This window comes from Solanum tuberosum, unplaced genomic scaffold, assembly GCF_000226075.1.
Source record: "Solanum tuberosum cultivar DM 1-3 516 R44 unplaced genomic scaffold, SolTub_3.0 scf00359, whole genome shotgun sequence".
Classification (NCBI taxonomy): Eukaryota; Viridiplantae; Streptophyta; class Magnoliopsida; order Solanales; family Solanaceae; genus Solanum; species Solanum tuberosum.
In genome coordinates this window covers 78,610-97,583 of record NW_006239281.1, presented here as the reverse complement: position 1 = coordinate 97,583, position 18,974 = coordinate 78,610, and the positions used below count along the sequence as shown (strand labels likewise).

General features: G+C 33.0%; 2 protein-coding genes across 3 annotated transcripts; both read right to left on the bottom strand.

The window, feature by feature from the left end:
• Positions 1 to 1,207: 1,207 nt before the first annotated feature.
• On the bottom strand, positions 1,208 to 4,791 carry LOC102602898 (NAP1-related protein 1-like). The gene is made up of 5 exons (XM_006361478.2): positions 4,630 to 4,791; positions 3,244 to 4,097; positions 2,496 to 2,755; positions 2,311 to 2,406; positions 1,208 to 2,201 (listed from the first exon to the last, which is right to left on the bottom strand). Exons 2-5 carry the CDS (start codon positions 3,311 to 3,313, stop codon positions 1,536 to 1,538), a joined length of 1,092 nt encoding a protein of 363 aa, XP_006361540.2. The 5' UTR covers positions 3,314 to 4,097; positions 4,630 to 4,791; the 3' UTR covers positions 1,208 to 1,535.
• A 5,880-nt stretch (positions 4,792 to 10,671) lies between these two features.
• Positions 10,672 to 17,351, bottom strand: LOC102602561 (transport and Golgi organization 2 homolog). 2 transcript variants are annotated; one of them, XM_006361477.2, is made up of 5 exons: positions 17,212 to 17,351; positions 16,943 to 17,126; positions 16,649 to 16,855; positions 11,306 to 11,494; positions 10,672 to 11,197 (listed from the first exon to the last, which is right to left on the bottom strand). In XM_006361477.2, the coding sequence occupies exons 1-5, from the start codon at positions 17,292 to 17,294 to the stop codon at positions 11,042 to 11,044; spliced, it is 819 nt and encodes a 272-aa protein (XP_006361539.1). In that variant the 5' UTR covers positions 17,295 to 17,351; the 3' UTR covers positions 10,672 to 11,041. The 2 variants fall into 2 exon arrangements, with proteins under 2 accessions (XP_006361539.1, XP_015170812.1); XM_015315326.1 differs by having other exon boundaries at positions 11,057 to 11,208.
• Between the last annotated feature and the right edge of the window lie 1,623 nt (positions 17,352 to 18,974).

The following is an 18,974-nucleotide window of genomic DNA, read 5'->3' as shown; positions in this document are numbered from 1 at the left end:
AAGAAAATTGAAAGACTATACGTATAAAAAGGGTCTAGTCGCTCACTTAATAGCCAACAAATTATCGATGTAACCCCGCGTGTTAAAGACCGTTTGTGATGATTATTGATCTGGATGTATTTACACATCCAATCACCATATTCATATATAATTTAGCTAATTTTTGAGTATGAACACACATATATTCACAACTAATTATGAGTAAGGGTTATTGAACTTAGAGTAGAGATGAGGATAATTGATTCTTTATAACAAAATCTTTGCATGAATGGGTGATCATTTTATATTAAGGTTCTTTAATAAAGATTGTTTTTAATGGTTGCAAACATTAAGAACTCGTCTGTATTCTAACTTGCTTGACAAAAAAGGTTAAGATTAGGAAAACAAATCATTATTACGGACTTAGGGCTACCAACCCGCATCTTTTAGGTTGAGCCAGAGATAGGATAACTAACTTGAGGCATATAATGATGATGAGAAAATTAATTCGACACCTAAGTAATGACAAAGACTTGGGGTGAAATTCTCTTAATTGGGCTGAGAGACTTTAGGAGACTAATAGATTTGTCAATTGTGCACAATGAACACACCTGAATAAAGCACTTTTCGATTCACACATTTGGTGCCATAACACATTCTTCTTTCATTCTTTGATGAGCCTCAAACATAGGTGTTTGCCGATTTATACTTCGTTTGCATTCCCTCAAACTTACGCTTTCAATCCATATTTTCATCACTAGCCATTAAGGAGGAGAAGTGCTAGAATGGTGGATTCGAAAAGGTCAAGGTGTGGTGCTACATGATTTCCAAGGAATAGGTTAACTAAGATTAATGCCAAGGGAAGAAAACTTTAGGCAAAGAGGGCCTAGGGTCATTTTCCAAGACAAGCCATATTTAGGATTTTGCCTTACACCACATTTGTGGTAAAGTTCTAGACGACATGCATATACAAGAAAAAAAACTATAATCTCACCACACAAGGCAACACAATACAACGAGTTATACCTATACTCAAAATAAATTAAACCTAATGAATTTTGACAAACTACAATGAATCAATAGTGTAACACCTAAGTGCATAGCTCAGATGGAAGTTGTAGTTTGAAGCTTTTTGGTCTTTACGGATGCTAGTAACCAGCTTCAATGAGAAACTATAACCTGATTTATGTGTGAAAAATCATATTAAATAATAAACTGCATGCACGCGCAATGTTACTGTACATAAAGAAATACTTGTAATGTGCTACAATCTAGTCCATTCTCAGATTAATCAGCAAGCTCACCACGAACTAATTAAGCAGTTCTATTGCTAAGGAGATGAGATCACACATCTGAATAAACGGACAATGAATCTTCTTTCTATGGACATAAAATTTCATATATACCTTTAAACAAAAGAAATTTGTACACATGACTAATACCAAATCATGAAGATGAGACAATTTAAACTCCTCATTTATAGAGTGCCCCTGCTGTAAAGTTTGTGAATAGTGCAAAACCATTTCTAAGGCATTTGAATAACAAGGGCCCAACCTCTAATCATTTTGTTCTTCATCTTCACTGTCCTTCACTACCTTATCTTCATCTGCCTCGTGATGAAAACAAAAGAGAGGATCGGACCACAGCTCATCCTTGATTATCTTACCGATTTCATCCATTTTATCAACTTCACTGAACCACTTAAAGAAGCTTCGTTCATCAACTCCCTTGCCTTGTGCCCATTGTATTGACGATGCACTAATTTTAGTACACCCATACTTCTTCCAAAGCTTTGTATTCTCAAAATATTCATTTGAATCAAAATTGAAGATAATGATATAACCTGATTTGACATCTTGAGAGACTTCCACTTTGATTGAGCTTAGAAACTCGAAAATCTTGCAGTCCTCTTCAGTACATACAAGCCCACCAAGTACGTGATGCCTCAGGAAAGCTGTCGACCAAAAGCCAGGAATATCTTTAATAATATTTGTTCTCTTGTCATAGAACGGTTGACGGTTCCGATTGTACTTTTGCGCAACTTTCAACAACTCACCACTCCCCTCTTTGTTAATCTTCTCCAACTCCTCTTGTAACTCTTGCAATTTTTCAACGCATAGAACGAGTTGATTTCCATCATGATCAATAACGTTGTTGTTTTCATCATCCTCAACTAATTTCTCCATCTTCCTCTTCTTTTTCTTCCGTTTGTCATTCCCAATCTTTATTGACAATTCATTAGTCCCACGAAGTAAATAAGTTTATATGAACTCTTAGGTTGTTACTCCTTCAAATTTCTAATAAGATACATATTATTTAAATTTTGAGTACCTTGTTCAACTCAGCACGTGCATCGGTAATCAATTTCATATGCTCCATCTTCAAATCCCAAATCTTATTCAATGTCTCTTGTTCACAAGCATATTCCTAAAAATAACAATACTAGTAATTCATGAATTTTGTGCATATAATAATAAAAAAGAGACAAATTAAAGAGAAGAGACATTGATTTATACCTTGTTGAGAACCCTAAGAACAAGGGTCATGAATAGCTTTTGAATTTGTAAGCTCTTCAACAACAATTTAAACTGGAGAACAGTTGTGTTTTTATGATTTCCTAGAATCCAAACCATGGTTTTCAAAACAAGATTTATATCTTCTGCCATGCTTTTTATATCAAATTCCCAATCAAGTGATCTTTTTTTGTTTTTTTCTTCCATCAACCTGGACCTGCTGCCCTCCATTTTTTTGTTCCACAAACACATATTCATCATACCTTCAGTTTTAGGAACCAAAAAGATTTTTTGAGTAAAGAAATTAAAGAGTAGCTCAAAAGTACTACATTTCTCTAAACAAGACTAGATAAGTGGTGCCCGTAATATCAATGTATTTCCAGGCATAGTTGATTTAGATACATGCAATAAAGTTAAAGAGCAAAGAAGGAATACAAAGATAAGCGGTGTGTAGTAGTAGATATATGAATAAATGGATCCAGCAGCTGGAAAATCAAACTATAACAAAAGAGCTTTATTATACAACTAATGGAAAACAGATACATATAAAAGTGAGGTTAAGCTATTTTGTGTATCTGCCTAGTTTGTATAACGCTAAATTCGAGCAGCAAAAATTGATAGATTGAGGAAAAAAGGAGGTTTCTGATCATTACTTGATATATCTTACAGCAACATTGGCAGTCATCCCTCACTTCTGAAAAGGGACGAAGAAGAGAAGAAGACAAAAGCTACACTCTCATAAAAACTTAACTTGTTTTCTTTAGGGAAAATATGGATGCATTGTGTGTGTCCACTTCCATCTCCCTCTTCCTCTGTCTCATCTATAATTTTGACCGAAAATGGAAGAGATCAGAACTGATATACACGAGGAAAAGACCCAAATGGTTTTAGTGGGAACAGAACACACAGACTCCAAATGCGACCTGTGACAAAGAAAATAAGAAACTCTAATCTACTATGTTACTGAGCAACAAAAGAGTCCATTGCATTGAAGCACTTTTGAGGTGTTTGAAAAAAATTAGTTTTGAAATGAGGATCTGCAGAGTTCAAAGTAGTTCACCAAGAATCGATGAACACTTAAATAAGCAGAAATGTACTACTTTACCAGCATAGAGACAAAGTGTTGGACAGCCTATCGACATTGGCAATGAACATATGAAGTTTATCGCTATAAACAATCACAAAAATTAATTTTTTCCAGATAGTAGACGTTACTGTGGGAAAAAATCATAGATGTTAAACAAAGAAGATGTATTTGCGACAGAGAAAAGCATGTGGCGGAAGAGGAAATGAAATAAGTGAGTCCAAATAGACTGTAATTCATGTTAACAACATGTAACAGTAAACTCACGAAAACTTTATTGTAAATAGAGATAGATACATCATAACCAAAGACTAAAAGAGCAAATCTTGGAGATCGTTCCCCATACTATTTTATATGAGTGATACATGTATGGGGAACAATGAGAGCAGGTTATAACTTGAAATTTAATATAAGCAAAATAGTAAGAGATATATTGTCTTACTGTTTTTGTTCTCAATATATATATATATATGGCTCTAGTTTGAGTTCTTTGAAGAAATTGCGGGTGGGTCCTCAGTAATCTGTAATATAGTGAACATATGAGACATGCAAGTAAAACATAAGCTGGAAGATGTTAAAAAGCATGAGCTATATCTTCATATTTAAAGGAGAAGTAATAATGTCACAGGTATATTACTATTAGTAAGGTGTCAAAGATAATAAAGCGTTGGAGGTTCTCGAGCAACTTGTTTTGAAAAAGTGGCTCAGTAATAAATTGGTGATGTTCAGCTTATCACTTCAGAGGAAAAAGCAATAGGAATATTTTTCAAAGTGCTACATGTTGCAGAGAAAAATCAAAGAGCAAAGCACGGGTAATACAAAATTCTATGTTATGTGTTGGGTCAGATTCTTTCAAGAGCCCTTTGTCTAAGTCAGCTTCATACATACATACATACTCATTCAAATCCTTAAAAATATGCATATAATTTCAAGCAAACTAACTAACAATTGAAGCAAAAAGTCCTTTTTTTCTACAAAATTCCATTTATAAAAAGAAAAGTAAATCATATTAATAATCGAAAAGAGGGGAAAACAACTCCAAATCGAACTCACAAAGTGTATGTATGTATATCAGATAGGCCGACTGAAAAAGAAAGCTCCAACAAAACACTAATTTTGGAACAAGAAATACTAGTTTTGAGACTCAGATGCAGATACAGACAGACAGAAGCAACTCCAAGCATCAAACACACAAAATTAAGCAGACATGACATGACCTGCTTCTATCAACTTGTCAAATCTCAATATCAATACTTATTATTACACCCTCCGTCACTTTTATTTCTTCCCTTTACATTTGATTAATACCCGTCCGTCCACTTTTAATTCTCCTACTTTCCTTTTTTAGAGTCAGATTATAAGAATTTTGACTAACATTATATAATATAAAAAACTGTAATTTATACTACTTTTCGTATGGTTTTTGAATATTTAATTTTTTTGTTTAAAATACCGAATTAATCTAATATAATTTAACTTTAAAAATTAATCAAATTGACTTTTAAAAAATGCAACATGACAATTAAAAATGGACGGAGAAAGTATAATTTTATCATAATATTAATATTAATTGATATTTAGTCTTTAGGTCTTTCAAAATAATAGTAGAAATCTATTTTTAGAATAATGAACAAATAAAAATGAACGAAATGAATATATTATTTCCCATAGGAGTTATAGAGTATTTACCAACTTCCTAAACATATATACACCAAAACTTCACTAAATTAATATAGGTGGTACCATGAAAACATCTTATTATATTTGGTGTATAGTTGTCAAAGTTAATGTAAATATAAAAGTACATCTTTTGGAGTTTGGTGAAATAATGTATGACCATTTGAATTGACGTCTCAGCAAGTCCTTCAAAATCGTTGATGGTACTAATTTGCATTGTCAAAAGACATTTTTACTTGTTTTGGTTTTGATCAGTACATTCAAAACATATAAAGCGTTGCAATTTTTAATCTAATGTATAAAAGGACATATTTAATTATGTTGGGACTGACTAATTTGGATTCATGATAATAGACATTTCTACAACAGTATAATCTTCATTATGTTTGTGACCTTTATTTGATAGAATATGGGGATATTAGCACACTCCCGTCATTATTTCTTTGTGGGATATTATATAAACATACACTTAAGCTTGGCTTCAACTGTTAAATTAATAAATACTCTGATTTCGAGTCTCTATATCTAAATGCATTAATTCATCTCCTCTATGTTAATTATAAACAATCCGACTTATAAAATGGTATACTCTTGTAATATATATTTTTCTTCATTAAGTTGCAAATGAATCTTTAAAAATGCGGTAAAGCACTGGCTATCTTAGTTCTTTTTTTCAAATATAACCGAAAATACCATTTGATAGAAATATTTCAATTAATACTTTGCGAATGCCAATATTTTCTATTTTGACTTACTTGATTTGTCTCAAATTTGGAAATAAAGTCCTCCTTAATTGAATAAGTAGGACTTTATTTGAACTTGCAACATGAACAGGAAAAGGAAAAGGAAAAAGAAGAAGAAAGTATTAGTAATTAGCTAGTTTTAGCACTATCGAGAATTGGTCTCCACTATTTCGTGGCCCTTTATTGCTTTGTTATCTATCTTCGTTGTTTTTCTCAAGTTGGAGCAGATTTCAATGGTCTCACGTTTTAAAAAGTCCATCCGGACACTCTGCCCTCACAAATTAATGAGATTCGAACATTTGTAACAAAGACGACTACAAAAGAGGAAACAAACAGAGAAATTCCCTTCAACGCTGGACAAATTAAAGAGGAACAATTGTAAAAGTAAATAGTCAAAATACCTCACTCGATGAGTCAAAATTCAGACAGACCAAATTACTAACTCCATTTATGGATAGCAACTGGGAGATGAAGGAAATATACTAGTTCGAGAAGAAGAATAGCCCGTCGTTTTATTTATATATGCTTGTCTATGAAGCCGACAAGGTTCTTTTGGAAATATATTAAATAAAAATATTTTCACATAAAATTTAATCTCTGTTTATGGGAACTTCTCTACCGTTTGAAAGCATAGTATACTGACGATGTTACATAATTATTTTAGCATTGGCAGTTCAAATGGATACTTAATTATTTCTTTTTTTAAAAAAAATTACTAAGACTTAAAAAAAATTAATTGAATAGATTGAGTGACTTTTTAAGTAAAACACTCATGGTTGAGTGACTTTATCAAAGTTCAGTGATTTTCCGAGAAAATAACTCATAGTTGAGTGACTTTCTGAGAAAAAAGTTCATAGTTGAGTGACCATTTGAGTTATTACCTCAAAACTTTACGAAACAAATAGAATAGTAGTTTGAGAATTTACACACAACATAAAAAATATAGTAAGAAAGAAAGAGAAATATTTTGGAAAATAACAAATTCTGCTTTCTTTAAAGGTGAAATACAAAAAAAATTCACACAAAATGATTATAAAATATATATTTTTAGGAGAAGGTTTAAGATTTGACTGGTCTTTTTGTTGTAGGAAAAGGTTTATATAGGACTCTGTAAATATAGGTTTATTCCTTCTAACTTAATCAACATTCACAATGTTGTTCTAAGGGTTTTGAGAGTTTTGGTTATGAGAGAGAATTTGTGAACCTCCTTGTATTCCGAGAGAATTGGTTGATGTTATTTTTCTCTATATTTTGTAATCTCATATTGATATAGTGGATTCCTCATCTCCTTTGTGGATGAAGGTCGATTGACCGAACCACGTTAAATCTTTGTGTCTTTTGGTATATTTCTTGTTTGTCTTCTTACTCGTAGTCTTTGGAGGTTTACTTTGCTAACTTTCGCATTACACCTAATTATTTCGATCCTAACGAAAGTTTACAGTCAAAAAATAATTTAGCTTTCATTAATAGTCATGTCAATTGTCAAGCCTTTTGATTCCTTGTAGGGGTGTTCACGGGTTGGTTTGGATCGGTTATTGGTCAAAACCAAAACCAAACCAACTTGATCGGTTTTAAAATTATCAAAACCAAACCAAACCAAATACAATATACATTTATCGGTTTGGTTATTATCGGTTTCGGTTTGGTTTGGTTCGGTTATTCGGTTATTAACCATACACAAAAATAAAAGAAACAATTCATTTAAAATGTGAAAAAAGTGACAACAATCCATTCAAAACGAAAAATAGTTAGAATGACTTAAATTAGTAAACTTTCAATCACTAAATTTACTATCAATAAAGCTTTAAAATTCACTATATTGGCCTAGAAGGAAGAGACAATAACATTTTCAGTCCCACAAAGAATTGATATAGACACTCATATACATGAAATTAATAAGATAAATGTTTCATCTTGGGCATTTTTGCTTTCAATAAGTAAATTATAAAGAAATTTTAATGAAAGTATGTATAAGATCTTTAAAATTGTTTATAAAAATAATATATTAAGTATGTATATTAATAAAATATATGTATATAATTCATCGGTTCGGTTCGGTTATTTCTTCGGTTTTTTTTGAATAAAACCATAACCAAACCAAATACTATCGGTTTTCAAAAATCTAAAACCAAACCAAACCAAATCCAAATAAAATCGGTTTTATTTTATCGGTTTGGTTTTTCGGTTTGGATCGGTTTTTATCCAAACCGTGAACACCCCTAATTCCTTGTTGTGAAATCTTTGTTGCAAATTTTTCTAATTACGAAACAGATAAAGAATAATGAAAAGAGAGTTTGGGCTAGGGGTAGGCATGGTATGGTATGTATCAAAATTTCATATATATTATATCAAAAAATTTAACACTGTAATTTTAATATAATGGTATTTGGTGTGGTATATGATATATATTCTATTTTTTTTATATTCGATACGTATTTGATATTTAGATATAACATATCGAAGTATATAGTTACATAAATAACATATACATTATTAAAATACTAGTAACAAATATGCAACCTAGTATTAGTATAAACTAAATGTTTAGAAGCTAAAATTTTGACTACTCTATTTTGATTGAAATGTATTTGAATTGTAATTGATTAACAAAAGGAGTTGTTTGTACTTTATTTTGCATATATATTTCTACATGTGTAATGTGTTAGTATGATACAATTAAGACTTTTTTTTAATTGTCGAAGTCATAATACTCTATTATACGAGTATATATTAGTCGAAGTTGAACAAATTATGGTTACCGATTACCATACTGTAAAATGTAGAAACCGAACTTCAATATACCGAACCATACCGAATTAAATTGATATGATAATGATATACATTTTAAAAACCGAATACCGAAATTACGATATCGAAACTTTCAAATATCGTACCGTACCATATCATGCTCACCCGTAGTTTGGACTTAGTTGTGAAGATCTCTTTTTAAGTTCTGCTCTTTGTTCACTTTGCTTCCTCCATTTCTTTTTAGTTGTTATGTTATTGTTTTTGAGAATCGATTTGACTAATTTTTAAAGCTAAATTAGATTACATTAATTTGATATTTTAAAATAAAATTTTAAATATTCAAAAACTATAATAAGAAAAATGATTAAAAAATGAGAAATAAAGATGAGTGAAAATCCTCCTTCGTGGATGCGCATCTTTTATATATGATATCTGATTTATGATATGGTTATTTGAGATGATAAAATAATGTGTTATAATTTTTTGTTTTCTTATTTTGAGTGGAGTGTCATGGATTAGTGTGTTTCTAGGAAAAGTAATACATAGATAAATTATTTCAGTTGTATTGTAAACAATTATATCTTTAACACCGAGTTAAAAAAACCTAACTGATATGGTTATTTATTTGAAGATAAATACCAGAAAAAAACTAAATTCCCTATTTTGGTGCTGACATACGTTTTTTTTTTCTGGAAAAATACAGATTTGTAATATTTAGTTAGTTACTCAATTTTTATATTCCAATTTTATTTAAATAAAAAATTTGAAAATTTTTAATTTTTAATTTTAAAACAGATCTTCAAATTTTTAATTTTTATCTTTATATAAATTTTAAATAAAATGGTTATGTCACGTTAATTTTAAGTAATTCTTAATTTTTTTTGTAAAAATAAAAATATAATTACAAATTACAAATAATTAATTTTAATTAATAAGAATTACATATTTAGGGGGTTGTGTATTTCTTTCAAGCGTTGCATGCTCCTCCTCATTTGTTCGAATTGTCTTTAGTTTCTTTTGTTCTTCTTTTTTAAAGATTAAAAAAATTACAAAAGAAGTAGTAATTATTGTTTTTAATAATAATTTAAATATATTTTGAAATTGTCTTATTTTTAGGAACTCATCAATTGTCCATGTTTATTGAACTCTTCATATCAACACCATAATTTTGTCAAATGTAGTGATTAATTATTTCTTGAATTCTATCAAATTCAGTGTTCTGAGCCTATCGAGAATCAGCTCTAGCATGCCTTGGATTCCATCCTAATTATGTTGTGAGGTCAACAAATCTTTCAACAGTTCGAGCTAGTTTATCATCAGTGACTGACTGACTACCTTCCAACGAGTACGGAGTACCTTCGGCCATCCTTACCATACAGATCGCACGATCTGAGCACTAGAATCTTATTCTGCTATGTTTCTTTATTTTACTTCGAACCCCATATTTGTTGAGATCATAACAATTTTCTTATTATTTGATGCCGTTGCCAACTTAGACTATGACCAAATTCATGAAAAAAGAATTTTCTTGAATTTTTGTTTAATCTTTTTTTTTTTTTTTTTTTGTGTTTTAGATTTTAAACAAATTAATATGAAATACACCACGTGCATTCAAGAACTAGTACTTAAATGCATCAATAATGAGATCTCTTGAGAAAAAAATAAATAAATTCAAATCTCTTATAAAATGGCCATAAAACAAAAAAATAAACAAAATTAAGTGGCCTACAAATTCAATTCTCCTGTCAATTAAAATATACCATTGACGTCCCTCGCTGTAGAACTATCAAGATTCAGAAGCAGGCATTCCTCATCGAGCTTGTCAACAAGCAAAAGACAGGGTAAAAGAAAATGAGAAACTAACACATTCAACATAGCCATTTCAATAATAATAATAATAAAAAAAAGAAGTCAAAAGTCATCACTGTCACAGAAATGGAAGTTATGAGTTATGACCATTTTTTAAATATGCTTTTCATAAATCAGTATCAGTGCCTGCCAAGTGTACATTCATATTATACAACACAGCTTAGCTGCAACACTTATTCTAATGCCAGCAGCTAAGATTTAGATATACACTAATATGGTACCTCTTAATAAGCAGAACCACTGCATCATCCATAGAAGATTTTGCAAAGAGGTCCTGGAGCAAGAGAAATGAAATTCAACAATAGGATAACTAAAATAGTATTTGATTATGCAGATTAGGACAGGAAGATAACTCTGCGCTTTGTCCATTGGAAAGATCACAAACATTGGCGTCTCTGCATCTTGGTGGTTCATGTTCGAAGAGTGCCTTAGGACGTAGAAACAACACCATCTATCATTTTCTCAATTGCAAAGGTCATCTGCTGCTCCTTCCATACATCCTTCTCAAGATACACTTCATAAAAGGTTGCGTCACCAGAACTTCTCACTGCCAGTGAAGAAGTGCTTCTTGTGCCAAAACGCCCCTATGCACCGGCCGTTAAGGTTTTTTTTTTTTTTTAATCAAGAACAGGCAAATACGTGAGTGCTTCTTTAAGTTGAAAAAAGATTAAGAGAGGAGGTAAAAGTAATACCATGGACATTTCAGTGTCAACGAATATGGAGCTCAATTGGTACTCACACTCGGGGGAATAGATGCCTGGCAGGTTGCTATCTTCTTTAGCCAAGTCTCTCATTATTCTTTCAGCTGCCTTCCCTATTGGAATTTCAGATTCGCCATACTCATCCAATAATTGCTTGAAACTGTACTCCAGCCGTTGAGACTGCGAAAAAGATTGTTAGTATATGGAGGCAACGGCACTCTTAATAATCTTAGGCAATTCTTTTGCAAAGAAGGGGAACTCATTTAAGCTCAAGATGCTTCCTATGTCATGATAATGCTCAGAATAATAGTCATTTGTTGTTAAACTGCAAGAGAATGATCAGTCTGGCAGATTTTCTTGAGCATGACTGGACTGAATTGGATCATGCAGAGTTTACGATTGAAGTTGTGAAGTGCTGGAGCAATGTGGAAGGGAAAGGTAGAAGAAAAGGTGGAATTTATTATAGGCTTGTTTATGGTGGACTGTGTGTAAAGAGAGAAATCCAAGGTGTTTTGAAGACAATAGCAGCTCTAATCAGAGAATTAAGATGAATGTAAACAGTATTTGTACTTTTGGTGTAAAGGAAAATATGTAGAGAATACTTGATCATTACTAGACTTTCTAGAAGCTTTGTACTTGTAAAAAGGACAAGCTTTTTTGCTGATCTGAATTGTAAATATGGTGTCCAACATACCTTAATGCTGCTGAATACACAGTCAGAATTCTCCAAATCAAAAATAAAAATAAAAATGTAGGCACCTATCAGAAAAGAGAAGAGTGGACACAACAGCATAAGAGAGAAAATCAAATGAAACATAAAAGATAAACTGGCTTGGGGGAAACTCAGGCAAGCCAGTAAAATGAAATCTGCTCCACAAGGTTGACAGCAAGCAAAAACACTTGAGAACTGATGGAAGCCAAAAGCATTAGGGTAAATGCTTTCAGTATTATAACATAAAACCTGAGTTGCAAGTTAGAGAAACAATGCGAATGCAGACTGTTCAATTTCTCTCATGTTACAAGTTAGACCATGCCAACCAACAAGTACAGGACAATTTAGGATTTTGCATTTAAGTCTGATGTCCTTCGAAAAAGCTAGGGGTATGGATCTGTGTTCACTTCTTTTCCTTTACCCCTTTTGGTCTTGGAACGAGCGTGTGACTTAGCATTAATATATCCAAAACAACCATTTGTAGAGCAGTTATAGATATAAACCATTACCAACTTTTGCAACACTATTTTTCCTGCGCTGTTAATAGTCTGTCATCAAAGGAAGGAAGTTTTGGAATTGAACATTAAGTGTGGGAAGACAAAAAAACACTTTCCATATGAATTGTTGTTACTATGTTCATGTTCATGTGGATGCTTGAAATTGTAATGCTCGTCTCTTTCTGAACTGAATTATTGCTCTTAGAACTTTTTAGTTTATTCTATATAAGCTTTGTCGAGTTTTATCATAGGGAGGTCCTAAAAACTATTTAACACGATCTCAGGGTGAGTTTCTTATTTATAAATTGATAAAGCTGTCCCTTAATCTAGGTAGTGAATCTCTTTTAACCAGAATTGCATGTTGCTAAAATAAATTAATAATATCCATGACCTGGCCCTTTTTTCATCAACCTCGTCCATCAATGTGTGGTGACCTATATATCTCAACGCTCCACAACATAATTATCCAACAATTTAAATTCAGAAATGTTGCATGTTCTTTCTGCCTCTTAAAGAATATTTTGGTTTGACTAATTAAGCGTGATTATAAAGGGTACTGTGCTTAATTACTATGAAAACTTATATACTACTGATCATGATTCATCTCCACGATACTACTCTCCTTCCCAGTGTGGTATACTCCTTAATGATGTTAGATTCTCCTCTAACTGAAATGGAAATTAATACTGCTCTTAAATTTTTTAAGCCTTTTAAATCTCCGGGGCCGGATGGATTACATCCAGTTTTCTACCAAAAATTTTGGCTCCAACTTAAGATGTCAGTCATCAATTTTTGCAATAACATTTTTTTCCACTAAGCAGATCTCTGAACTAATAAATGAAACCTTCCTTTGTCTTATTTCTAAGGTCCAAAGCCTATCTTCCATGGCTCAATACAGACCAATTAGTTTATGCAATAGGACATACAAGCTAATCCCAAAATTATCGCAAATCATATTAAACCTCATATGCCAAACCTCATCCATCCATCCTAATCTGCTTGCTTCAAAATCGAAGAGCGTCCGATAATGCTATTATAGTTCAAGAAATCTTGGATCACTTTAGAACTTCTGAAGCCAAATGAACCAAGATTTACTAAAAATTGACCTCAAAATGGCAATCATAGGCTAGAATGGAGCTTTATTAAGCCAACCCTTGTCAATTTTAATTTTATACCTGATCTTGTAAATCTTGTTATGAGTTGTATCTCTACAGTCACAACTCAAATTCTCATTAACGGAGAATGTTCTCCTGGTTTTTCACCAACTAGAGGGATTAGTCAAGGAGATCCTTTATCCCCGTATTTATTTATTTTATGCATGGAAATGCTCTCACGCCACATTAATCTTGCAGTTGATTACCACACTTGGGAGCCCTTTAAGATCAACAATAAAACCCCTCCAATTTCGCGCCTCTTCTATGCGGATGAAATTATTCAAGCTTTTAAATTAACTACTAATAGCTGACACTGCTGTTATTGACCATCTAAATTACTTCATGGAAGGAAAGCTAACTTTTTTCTGTCCTCTCTCCTACCTATACAGGTCAATGTGCTACTATAGTGCACCAGCTCGCCGGCATGGCTAGGCCGAGAAAGGAAAGCAAAGGAAGATTTAGACTTTTCTGACTGAAAAAACTCGTTCCTTTTGATTGTCATGTCACTGGTTATGGGAAGCGCAAGAGTGAACAGTCGGATCTAGCCAAAAGAGTGTTATCACCACCTCGGAGCACCGATAATGGAGCCTCAGAGGCATGGCCAGTGCTACTTAGGCGGACTAGTGAAACCTCTACTCCTCCTTCTACCACTACTGGAAACCTTTCCCTTGTTCCACAAGGATCGAGTGTGCCACATGCAGTGACTGCAAACACTTCCTCAGTGTCTAGATCTGTTCCAGCCAATGGAACAGTAACTGAATCTGGGCTTGCTAGGGTTGAATCTGGAAGCAAAGGTAAAGGGAAAGGAAGTACACTAGATGTAAACCACATCCATGAGGCCGGCCAAATTACCTGGGTGTTCAGGCACCTGTTGAGGCCATTGTAATTGGGGTTCAAGGGACAAAGCTAGGTCTAACCTGTTTAAGGGCAATAAGCTAGCTGAGAAAGGTATAAGACTTTACTTTCATAGCTCCTAAAATCCAGGTTGGACACAGAAGATCGTGGAGCTTCCGAAAGTTGAAATTGATAAAGAGACTCAGAAGTGGAAGACTGTTCTTATATTCTATGTGATAGGAGCTTCACCGACCATTGCAAGTCTGGAAAGGTTCATTGCTAGTAAATGGTCTTTTACTGCCAAACCTAAGATACACTGTCATGATGATGGGTATTTTGTCCTCAAATGCACTTATTTCGAAGATAGAAATGAAATCTTATGTACTGGACCTCAAATGCCCAATGCTAGCTTATTATTATCCAAACTTGGACTACTAATTTTGACTTTGCTACTGAAGTTCTGAAGACTATTCCCTTGTGGATGAAGTTTCCCAATCTCCCTCTCAATTGTTGGAGTGCAGAATCCCTCAGTAGTAGAACTAGTAGTGAACTAGGAACCCCTCTTTATGGCTGATGAAAGTAGCACACAGCTTGAAAGGATCTCTTATGCGAGTTTTGGTGGAAATGGACATTACAAGACCTCTCCCTCAAACTGTGCTGGTACTTCATCCTAATGGTAGGACGTTTGATCAAGTGAATCAATATGCTTGGAAACCTATGTACCGTGGCACATGTTTGTCAGCTAGGTGATGACTGTGCCAGAGATAGACCAAGGCAAGTTGAGAAGGGAACAGAAGCAACAGGCACAAGAGACTAACCAGAATGTTCTTCAGAGTGGAGGGAAGAAAAACCTACTCATCAGGGGTTGTCCAAAAAACCAAGAGAAGGTTAATTTCCTATCAGCAAGGTCCTCTGAAATTTAGGCAGGAGTGACAAGTTTCAACGGATTATCCTCTGCATGGTGAGACAGGGTCTAGTCATATTCCTTCTGGTGAGGCTAGGTTGGAGGATAAATGGCATATTACTAAGAGGAGATCAGCAACAAAGGGTACATCAACCTCTAAACCTGATACCATTTCCACTGGTAATAATTTTGAGGTCTTATCACCCAAGCTAGCATTAGGAGGACAGGGACATCCTGATGCACAACAGGATAGGGTCTTATCATGATGAGACACCTGGAGGTAGTGCACCTCCTTTGCCTATAGTTTCTTTTTTTTTAACTCAGTAACTTTGTATTATATCACAGCCAGTTACAAGGGTTGTACTGAAACCTTATATACATAAGTACTGCATTGTGTTGTTATGTTTTTGGTGTAACCAGGTATACTCAAATGATATTGTCTCTATAGTTGATGTTTTAGACTTAATTTAGGTTCAGAGCAGTGAAATTTGCAGCACATATTTTTACTTTTTTTTAAGTTCAAAATTATATACAACAATTTTTAATGTTTTGAACCTAAATTGAGTCTAAACATCAACTATAGAGACAATTTCAATTGAGTATACCTAATTACACCAAAAATATAACAACACAGTGCAGTTTAGTTTAACTTTCTGCATACTATTCTCTGTGCTCTCAAAACACCTAGAATTCCTCTCTTTCCTGGTTGACCACCCTATAGCAGCAGGGATAATTCTCCATCTATCTCTGTTTTTTGCATGTACTCGTGCTTCCTCCCAGCTCTTCAGAGCCTTTGAGACTTCAATACGCTCATCACACGGAATGTGAGGGGCTTCAATACGCATAGGGAAATGAATAAATTTATAAAGGAGAATGATGTGGGGTTCATACATATTTTAGAACATAGAGTAGGAGCAAAGCATGCATCCAGAATTGTGAAGAAAATTGCTCAAGAGTGGAGTTGGGAACATAACTATAAATTATAATACTGCTGCGCAGGGCAGGATATAGCTTAACTGGGATAAACATAAACATCAATGTTCATTTCATACAAACAAATGACGAGTTAATTCATATTAAAATCACCATTGGAGGTATGCACTTCACCTTGACAGCAATATATGGATACCATGCCGTGGGTGATAGAAGTCCCAGGGTGCAGTTAAAAGTATAAAAATAGTCTAACAAAGTCATCAAGAAGAAGATCAATGAGGAAGCAAAGGAATTTGTTACCTTAGGCCACGGAGAGTCTAGTGTTGCATTTGATAAAACATGAATACCAGGTGAAACCTCAGTGACGGACATACCGGTGTGTTTTGGTCGGTTGGTTATATAAAGCATAGTCATTGAACAAAGATCAGCTACTATCAAGTTAAACCCATTATATTCACCTACTTCTTTCAAAAGTTGCTCTGAAAAATCATGAGGGCTCTTTACACTCTGCAAATCAAAAGTTAATTAGGCGTTTTAATGGATAAATAGAAATGCCCAGGTAAAAGGGTATGAGAATGAATAAAAATTGATGACCTTCAAGAATCGAAGAGGAAGGTCTCCCCTACTTTTGGTATGTGAATTTGAATTGATTTCTCGAACATTAGTAAGGAAAGCAAGTCTTCCGGTGCGAGTACAAGCCAACCAAGTCCCACCAGCAACTTCATCCCTTCCACCAAGTATATCACTATCTTCCCACCATGACAAAGGTTTCGTTGGACTTGATGATAACATTAACAAACGAGTCATAAACAATAAAACTCAGAAAACAATATGTATAGAAGAAGAAGAAAAAGATAGCCTACCGATTGTGGTATTCATCTCTGTTGAGGATTAGGAGGAAGGGATACAGCGGATGCGCTTTCCATATGAACACCGCTATACACATGCTTTTTTTGCCAAATCGCTTCTGTTCTATTCTACTCAGAAGACGACTGCTCCTTTTTTTTTTTTGTTAGTTAATTTTTTCTTTATTATTAATTCAGGTGCATAAGTTAAGGGGAAAAAAAAGAAAATATATTGTTTTTTGATAACTTAACGCGCTCAAAGAAAGTGAAGCACATGTTTTTTGCCATGTCAACATTTTGTGTCTAATATGAATGACTTTTAAACAAATAAGGTGTTCAATTGGCACAGGAATAAGTTGAAGTGTCTAAGTGAATTATGCGGACAACTTTAGGTGGTCGTAGATGACTTAAGCTCCTGATACCTGTGTATTATCAGTTCTAATAACAAATTGTTTTGGCAAAAGAAAAGTGAAATACAATATTTTGGATAATATGTACAGAGAAGCTTTGTATAAGCTAGGTTTCCCTCTACTATACCAAGATTTCCTTCATATATATATATATATAGCATATGATGTTGTAAAATAGAATTAATATTACTAAATTAAAGCTTTTTAGTAAATAATTATAATTGAATGAACACAAGTGTTTTAAAATTATTAATACATATTGTCACAGAGTTACTTGTATTTTGAGATCAAAATGACCAGATATTATTAAAACATTTTAAAATAAATTCAAACTTTAAATATGGGAGAAAGTGACATTTCTTTAATAATATTATTTCTTACTTCACTCAATTTTGTAAACAATTCTAACCAACAAAATAGAAAAAAATATCCATTCAAAAATTGTCACTAATAGCCTTTCCTCTTTGAGGTTATGAACATAAATGATGTACACCATTTAAGTACAAATTTTGTCTTAAATATTCGTACTGGAAATTTAGTATGTGAATGACACTAATAAGGATTACCATAAGTATTTCAATATTTTATCTTTATATGTAACATATCTTTTACAAAATATTATTACTTAATTAATATTTGAGTAAGACTATCATAGAGAGGTAATTTTACCAAAAAGTGTACTTGGTTATTATCATGAATGATGGTTATATATACTTTAGTAGAAAAATTTGATTTTAATATATGAATAACATCACCTATGGTGAAAAATATTTCATTTCATTAAGTGTCTACCTTATCTTTGTGGAATTGTAGTCTTCTCCTTTTTTCTGCCGCATACATATCATATAATTGTTGTCTAATGAAAATATCTAGTATCTTATAGAGGTTGTATCATGATATAAAATATATAAAATTTTCAATAATTAAAATTAATAGATGAATAAAATTTAAAGTATTATTTATAGAATCATTACTTTAATTTAAGATCATTTTATGATCAATTACTATTTTCTTATCTATTTTTATATAGCTAGTAAGGAGTGTATCTTGTGACATAAAGAAAAATTATATGAAACAATACTGATATACCGTGAGTTTATGGTATTTTTAACACATTTCATGTAATAGTTGTGTGTGTCTAGGGCCTTTTTGTATTGGTTTTTGTGTGTTTTTATCATGTTTTGCAGGAAAGATATTTAGGCGCGGAAGTAAAGAGATAGCTGAAAGAAATGCAGAAAAGGGCATCTACGGAGGTGATCTACGGACCGTAGGTCCATTGACACTTCGTAGATGGTGAACGTAGATCAACAGGCAAAGCATGGAAGGCAAATCAGGGAAATCTGACCAAGTGTGGAACCACGGTGCCCATTG

Excerpts from the sequence above, each read along its gene's own strand:
- LOC102602561 (XM_006361477.2), bottom strand. The coding sequence starts at position 17,294 with ATGTGTATAGCGGTGTTCATATGGAAAGCGCATCCGCTGTATCCCTTC. Across the intron at positions 17,127-17,211 it reads AGAGATGAATACCACAATCG|TCCAACGAAACCTTTGTCAT; the intron begins GTAGGCTATCTT and ends GTTATCATCAAG. Across the intron at positions 11,198-11,305 it reads TTGACACTGAAATGTCCATG|GGGCGTTTTGGCACAAGAAG; the intron begins GTATTACTTTTA and ends GCCGGTGCATAG.
- LOC102602898 (XM_006361478.2), bottom strand. The coding sequence starts at position 3,313 with ATGAGACAGAGGAAGAGGGAGATGGAAGTGGACACACACAATGCATCC. Across the intron at positions 2,756-3,243 it reads ATTTTCCCTAAAGAAAACAA|GTATGATGAATATGTGTTTG; the intron begins GTTAAGTTTTTA and ends CTAAAACTGAAG. Across the intron at positions 2,202-2,310 it reads CACGTGCTGAGTTGAACAAG|ATTGGGAATGACAAACGGAA; the intron begins GTACTCAAAATT and ends TTGTCAATAAAG.